The sequence below is a fragment of the Hypomesus transpacificus genome, chromosome 1 (genome assembly GCF_021917145.1).
Source record: "Hypomesus transpacificus isolate Combined female chromosome 1, fHypTra1, whole genome shotgun sequence".
NCBI lineage: Eukaryota > Metazoa > Chordata > Actinopteri > Osmeriformes > Osmeridae > Hypomesus > Hypomesus transpacificus.
This window is the reverse complement of record NC_061060.1, coordinates 2,434,465-2,442,609: the sequence shown is the minus strand read 5'-3', so window position 1 is coordinate 2,442,609 and position 8,145 is coordinate 2,434,465. Positions and strand designations below refer to the sequence as shown.

Here is an 8,145-nt window from a genome sequence, read left to right as displayed (position 1 = left end):
TGTCCTGGGATAAGGGAGGGGGGCTGGAGGGGAGGGGGGCTGGAGGGGAGGGGGGCTGGGAGGGTTGCAGGCGATGGGAAACACATGTCAGTGAACACAGTGAAGGGACAATCCCCAGCAAAGCCTCAATGCATCCCCTGCATTAGGGAACCAGCGACACACACACACACACGTCTTCATCAAGGGTTTAGGTTTAGCGTTTCTGTTTTAAGTGCTGAGGGAGATCAGACCACTCTAGAAAGAGCCTTTCCTGGTTTCCCCAGTAAAACACACAACCCTCAAAACACAATCATCGATTTCTCTCTTCCACTAAAGCTCTCTCGCTCTCTCTCTCTCCCTCCCCCCCTCCCTCCTCATGTCCAGGTTACTCCCGTAACTCCAACAGTGTGTCTCCTCGCGGCTACGTACCTACCTCCACCCCGCAGCAGTCCAACTATAACACCATCACGTCCACCATGAACGGGTACGGCGCGGGCATGACCAACCTGGGGGTCCCTGGGTCGCCCAGCTTCCTCAACGGATCCAGCGCCAACTCTCCCTACGCAAGTGAGTCTCTGACCCGCAAGAGGGGGCATAGTGAGTCTGTACCCCGTCCTGGGGCTCAGCAGGGGGCATAGTGAGTCTGTACCCTGCCCTGGGACTCAGCAGGGGGCATAACGAGTCTTTACACTACCTTGGGACTCAGCAGGGGGTACAGCCGAGGGGTACTTCACCCCATCTCAAACCACCTGCCACCTGGGGGATCATTTCTCCTCTGCAGGCGATGGGATGTCCAGATATGTAGATGGGGGCGTGTGTGTGCTGGGACAGTCGTAGAGTAACCCTGAACGATGTGAAAACAATCCTAACCGGATGGCGGATTTACGTTATTGCCAAACTGTATATTTCAACCGTGACTTAGTAGCTAAACGTAAACAGTGACAGGACAGAGCTGGGTGGCTGAGGTGTTGGTTACCTGCAGGAGGATAACCCCCAGGTTATCCCCTGCCTCAGCGTGGCAGCCAAGGTTATCTCTGGGATCCATTTCAGGTCAGGGTTCATGATCGGGCTGAGGAGATGAAGGGAGCTGTGTATTTAGCCCCTCTGCTCCATGGTTCCGTACACTACACCAAACTGTGACTGTCCCTCATTCACCTCCCTCATCGCTGTCCACCGCTAACCAACTAACACCCTCATCAAGCTATTCATGCTCCGGTCTGAAGTCACACAGCTGAACCAGTCACTCAACATCTCACGATAACAGTAAAGATGTTGTGTACCTTACCGAAGCAAAACTGCTCTGATTGTGTGATTCATATCATAATGCTCAAAAGCATTTCTCTGTCCATTACATGGTTCCATTTTGCATATGATTTTCACCAACTGTGTAATTTGGGAGACTGGGAAGGATCATTTTAGAAATACAGGCAACATGTCTTGTGACGACTGTTTCACTGCACGTTTAGTAATGCTTCTAGAGTTATGTGATGTTAACAAACCCAGTAACCGTAGTAACACATCTAAGTTGTACAGTAGTAACAGCAACTTCAGCTGCCTTTCCCTGACTAATACAAATTGGTGACCAAAACAATAATCGTAGAAGTGCGTGACAAACAGGAAGCTTGTGGTGGGAAGAATTCACCGTAGACGCAGATGCTCTGTAGAAACACAGTTATTTCGGGAGAAAAACCAGAACGGAATTTGCTGCTGCCTTGGGTCAAAGGTACTGTCTTTGTCCACGTCTGATTCGGGCCTACAAGTTATGGATCAACTTTGCAGATTTTTGCACCTTTTTCTGCTCCGAGCATGCGTCTCCAGCCCTCAGTCCTTCCCTATAGCCAGGCATCCATGTACCCCAGAGCCCCCCCATGCATGACCATGTTGCACCTCATCTCAGTCCATCCACTCACCAACCTCTGTTTGTCTGTCTGCCTGTCTGTTTCAGTCACTTCCTACAGCCCTCCGTTAGGACCTACCTCCTCTCCCTCCTCCTACTCCTCCTCCTCCTCCATCCCTCTCTTCTCCGCTGGACCCCTAGGCCCTTATTCATTCTCTCCTGTCCATATGATCTCTGCAGTCAAACAGAAGAGCGCCTTCGCCCCTGTCGTGCGGCCACAGACATCCCCGCCCCCCACCTGCACAACCACCAATGGCAGCAGCCTACAGGGTGAGCATCCCGCCCCTTTCCTGCCTCCCAGTCCCGCCCCCTTTCAGTCGAAAGAATATATAAAGGGTGCATTCCGTAGCTGAGAAATATGTAATGGTAAACTTTGGGCATCACGGCTGAACCACAGTGATATGGCTGAGATAGGGCTAGGTCATGAGGTCAAAGTTGATCCATAACTTCTGGCTCTGTGGTGGAGATGAATTTGGTGATTTGTTTTTTGGGAACCTACTCATATTCAAAACATCAAAACCGAATCATTATAACTCAGTTGCATTCTCTATCGTGTAATTCAGTTGAAGTTCGTCAGTTTATTTACGAGTGACGTATGCGTCACAATACGAATGATTCATTTTCGAAGCAGAGACGAGTGTTTACGTCACAACAGCTCAAGATGTCTCAACGATGTCGTGCATTTTGGGTTAACGCTCAGTGCGCTTGATACCGTCCGTAGCCTGTGTTTAAGTTATAATCGTCGTGTTTGTGTCTTTCAGCCATGGCAGGACTCATAGTCCCCCCTATGTAAGGAAGACATCCTGCCCTGGGAGGCCCACAGAATCACCGACAAGCGCAGCTTGAATTTCCCCGACCTTGTGGACAGAACTCCCGCTTTCCAGGAACCAGAACCGCAACACCACAAAATCCAGACCGCCACAGTTTCACAGAACTTTTCAACGTCGCTAAATTATGTTTGTATAGGTGCCCGTAGTCGACTTCATGGTCAGCTCCTTCTTTAACATCAGGGACACGAGTGATCTTACTTGTCTGAACCAGAAGCACGCTGATGAAAAGGTTAGCCAGTCTGAAAATATAGCAATGTGAATGATAGACTTTGGTCTAATGGCAGGTATGGACACCTTATTGTGTGAATATTGTCCCAGTTAACAAGGCTTATTTGCAAGGCCGAAGTTTCCTTAGACTGGATCATCTTAAGAACTGGGCTACGACTCGGTTGAACCACTGTGAGTAGGAAAAACCAATGAGAATTGTCGACTACAGCTGATGTAAATGCAGAATCCAGGAACTATCTTTCTCTCTGTCAAATTTCAAACAATTAGTGTGACGTTGAACGGGAATCTAACCCCGATAACGTCAAAAAATTCTCTTTAAAGATCATTGATCTCTAACGTCAGTGTCTTTTAGCATTTTCTTTGGTGTACCATAGCTTCTAATGGTGTGTGTATTTAGCATATTTTGGAAGAAAATTCTGCGATTTTCTAATCTAATGATGGTTTTGCGGAATTCTGCCGGAAAAGCAAATACAAATGTTATAATAACATTTCTTCACCAATGTTATCTCAGTAATATCTGGCCAACTCCAGGGTTTGTTTTTGGGTGTCAACCATTTTTGAAATACAGTACAATAGTTGTACTTCCGGGTGTGTTGAGTGGTAGATTTTAACCAGAAATGCTTGCAGCAGTTTTAATCACGTTTAGGTACCAGATTTCTTGTTATTCTTCTGATTGTGCTTATTTTGTATGTATTTATAACGTATGTTTTGGGATTCCTTTTGTGATTTAGGCCTGAATGATAGTCTCAAATATATACGTAAACACATTTGATGTCTTAATACCTTTTAGATATTGTAAAAAGAGTGAACAAGTGAGAGGAAGAACCTTTTTGTACAAACAAAAAAGTCTTGTCATGACATGGTCACCCTTGTTTTTGAAAGCAGGATCAACGCTCCACCACTTTTGTATAAAAAAACAATAATTTTCCGATACTATATTTAACTTTTTGTATACAACATTTGTGTTTTTCCTCTTATTATTGTCCTTTGTGTATTATTGTGAATTGTGTATAATCAGTTATTTCTTAATGCACTATTTTAGTTGAGGCACTTATAAGAGCGAAGCATCTTAGTGAGCGGGGAGAAAAAGAAAAAGTTAAAAAAAAAATAAAAGACGAAGGGTAGTACACATATGCACCCATGTGTTTTTGTCATTATGGACTTGACCTTTCTGCCTGAAATTGCAATCTCCTTGTCATGTGAATTTGTATATTTCAGAAGCTAATCCATTCTTTTCTCCATTCCTTTAAGTTGTTTATTTGAAGGCAAAGCCATCAGTTCTGTGGTTGAAGTTAAATATATGTTGTCCATCCTCACGATGGACACAGCTCTCTTCATTATGTTTCGATGAGGATGAATGTATAGTGAAAGACATACCCGTACTCAAGTTAAAAGCACTCATTTGTAAGGATCACTGATCTCAAGGAACCTTCCATTGATGTTAATGTTGTTGGTGGTGGTGTTATCGTTGTTGCACACAATCTGTATCATTTACTTATGCAATTGAGTTACTGTAATGCAAGCTATAGTTCCACATCTCAGTGGAATGTTTTCAAAAATAAAGACAAACTACATAATTGATGCCTTACAATAGACCATGCTCAAACACAATGCCTTTATTACTGTTATTTAAAGCATGAAGAACACTAAAATGATATTTTTTTATTTAGTAAAGGTTTCGATTGAAATTATGATGAAATTACTTTGGTATCCAGGGCCCATTAGCCTATAAGGCGTACTGAATGTGTCGAGTCAGGGTTTCTTGGAGAAACGATTCCACCCCAGACCCCACATAGTCAATCTTAAACATCACAATAATGGTACATAATGTATCTGACTGTAAACAAATTATGTGTAGTGAGGTAAATCTCCATTGGGTGGCATTACCTAGTCATAATATTATTATGAGGTAAAAGTCTGTTTGGCTTCGCTGGAAAAAAACATTTTGAATTATGAGAATGAGATGTAGCTCTTAGAGCCCACTTGCACTCCTCACTAAACATCTGACTTCAATATTGTTGACCTCTAAGCCCATTTTGAATGAAAACATGGGAATTTCTCCCCAAGTTAAAACTTGGCCAACTCCTCACAATCCTTTCCTTCATCTCCATTCCTCATATCCTTTCCATCCACACACTGAATTTTCAAATAGCTTGCATTTTTTTTTTGGTCATAGTTGTAGAAAGCTTGCTTTTGCCGCCCGGGTTTTCAGCAGATGTTTTTAAAAACTGCAAATTGTACTTTCTCAATGTTTGATTCAATGTGAAAGGGGGGATAGGTACTGCATCTTTGTGAAATATGAAATATATCATCAAATTATATCAAAGCACAATGTTTAATTAATGTCTTTAGAATACAACTGGTGAGATTTCCTCCAGCTGTCGTTTCCCTGTCTTTGACCATGCTGTACATACTTGCATGTTTTTTTCTGTGATCCAGTGCTTTTTGTACAGAAACAGTCTAATAAAGATTACATTTGGCTTGGCTACTCTCGGGATATTTTAGAAACTGTATTGGCATCCTTCCACTATATTAGGAACTTGGACTTTTAAACCTGATCATGAATCTCTCTAGAGGGACCAGCAGGGCTAATACCCTTTTTTTTCAATAAACTATCTAAATACTCACCCTTGAAAATTGCTCATATATTGATTTAACTAAAAGCCTTGGATCTTGGATCCGCAAAACACCTCTTTATTCGACAGACATTGATCACAATCATCATTCTAGGTCTCACTTATAGAGGAAATACTTCTCAATGACTCACAGACAGGTTGCACAAACATTAGCTGAACATCATTTAGTCTGCAAGGAAAAGTCATGAAAATATGACTTATTCACACCTACAGTACAGTATTTCAGTTTTAAAAGTGGTCCCACACACATTTTTGAGGGGTTAACTTGTCCTACTCTAAACAGTGAGATACGGTACATGAGTACTGTACTGAACAACACTTGGTTCAGCACAAGAAGAGTGTGTGTTGTTCCACTTCGGTTGCTTCAAAGGGGTCGTGAGCTGTAACAGGTTCCTTGGTAAGAGCAGCTCCAGCGAGACAGAGATAGAGTTGCCCTCCGCTCGCAGATAATTCCCTGTGATGCCTTGAAATCAGCGAAGGGCTTTATCCACTTTGCGGCTTCTAACAAGGAAGTCTGTTTTACATCCTACACAGACGTAGGAGGATCAGAACGACGACAATCTGAGAGACGGAGGGAGCCGGCGGGAAGTCTGCCGCCGACCAGGAGAGCAGTCGGTGGCACAGGTTACCAGCTACCTCTCTTACCTCTGTAGCCGGCCAGAAACACTGTGAATGTAGAGACGCATGATCGCTTGTTAGTGAGGACTTTCCTGCCAAGCCTTTCAAAGCACCGCAGAAAAAAACTCCTTCTCCCAGAACTAAACCACTTCCCCTCTGCGTCGGAGCCAAAATACATCTGGGTCCTGCGTGGGGGGGAAACTAGGCTGCCCAAGCTATAGAAAACATAGCCGCCGTCCGACAACAAGTGGTTCCTCATGTAGAGAAACTATTAACGGGTTTGACATTTTTGAGACAGAAAACTCAATAATACATAATCAAGGTTTCATCTGTAAAGATTTAATGGAAAACGGGTTCTGGTTCAGACTGAACCTGTAAACTCTTAAAGGTCATGTTATCCCGATCTCAACAAGGTTTTTTCCCCCCTGGTGATTTTCTGGCAACACATCGAACTGGGATAAGCAAGGCATATGTGTATGAAGGCAGGGAAAGATGGAATACTTAAAAAGACCGATGAGATGATATCACACACTCTCCATCACTCGTGAAATCCTGACACAATGGCGATGATGCAATTGGCAACGTAAGACAGTTGCCAGTTTTGCTAAGACAATCGCAGAACACAGTACAGATGGACAGAAAAATATTTTTGAAAAATAAAAGAGAAATCTACTTTGTCATGCAACACCGAGCATTTACATTTACAGTTGACATGCTGTAGAATAGCCTTCGGAGGACTTGTTGAAACGAGGTTGATCAGTGAAATGGGGGGAGGTGTTAAGGATGCTAGGCAGGTGTGTTATGTTAGGGAGTGGGGGGAGGGGGGTAGAATCAAGTGACATAACGTCACTCAATCTCTCCATACATCTGCAAACGTTGAAGAATTAAACAATTTCCTCTGTGTTTATGATGTCATGGTGACTGTGCAGGCCTAGTTTGGAGGTCAGTGTGTATGTGGGGGGGGGGGGCGTACACCGTAAGAAAGAAAAGAAAAACGCTCAAGCTTTTTTTAACGGAGCGACTGTAAGTCATCTCGCACAGGAAGTGCCTTGGGCCTCAGCCCTGTGATGACACCGGAGCCCTTTGCCAGCCCTGCGCAGTGGAGAGGTATGTAAATCACCGGTATAAAAGTTCAAGCTGGCCAGAGACTGTTCCTGGGAAGCGCAGGGGGCTGAAGGAGCTTGGGAAATTCGATGTAGGCCCATCAAAACCATGTGTTGCACAAGCCGTGAGGCTTTGTCAATAAAGTTCTCATATTTTAGTGGAGGGCTCGGCGATTTCCTCATCGTTAGGACGGAGTCTAAGTTGAGGGGTTGAGACTCAATGACCACATGAGGCTACTTAGATTATGGGATGTGACAAAGCAGATCATATTAACAGATGTTCCAGCATGTACTGGACTGTGGAGCCCATGACTATTTTGGTCTGGGGGCGTACGTTTGCAGTCAGCCCGCCCCTTGGACCCCGGTCGGGGCTTTTGTCTGGGAGCAGATAAGTCCTCTGTGATGGATGTAGGTTCATGTGTTGAGTTTTACACCAATCATACTGTACCCTATCTGATTGCATGTAAGGATCCATAAGAGTTTCATTGTTCAGGATGACCTTGTGTGACACATGATCAATACATCACTGGACTTTACTCCGTTCACATACAAAACGTTTAATATTCTTGGTCCATGTCAAAAATTCAAACTTTGCAAATACACACTCACACACATCTACACATTCAGACACACACACATGGACACACACGTTTCCAATTTCTTCACAAGATGTGACAAGTGTTACATGATAACACTCAGTGTGTCACTTGTTAAACTGTTGGCTTCACAGCATGTGAGTGTCTATCAGTCAAAATACATTTGTAAATAATTAAGCGCACACAAATTCTGCAGATACGAAACTGTGTCCACCATTTCAGCGTGAAGAAACAGCATACCAGAATTTACCAAATATT

The 8,145-nt window shown here is 43.7% G+C and overlaps 1 protein-coding gene across 1 annotated transcript in view; it reads left to right on the top strand.

Moving 5' to 3' along the window:
- The window catches only part of LOC124470385 (transcription factor COE3-like), a 24,830-nt gene extending 19,410 nt beyond the window's left edge, over positions 1-5,420 (top strand). The window contains exons 6-8 of the mRNA XM_047024240.1: positions 290-546; positions 1,925-2,146; positions 2,638-5,420. Coding sequence (XP_046880196.1) covers positions 290-546; positions 1,925-2,146; positions 2,638-2,669 — 511 coding nt within the window. The 3' untranslated portion in view covers positions 2,670-5,420. The remainder of the gene's footprint in view (positions 1-289; positions 547-1,924; positions 2,147-2,637) is intronic.
- The last annotated feature ends 2,725 nt before the right edge of the window (positions 5,421-8,145 follow it).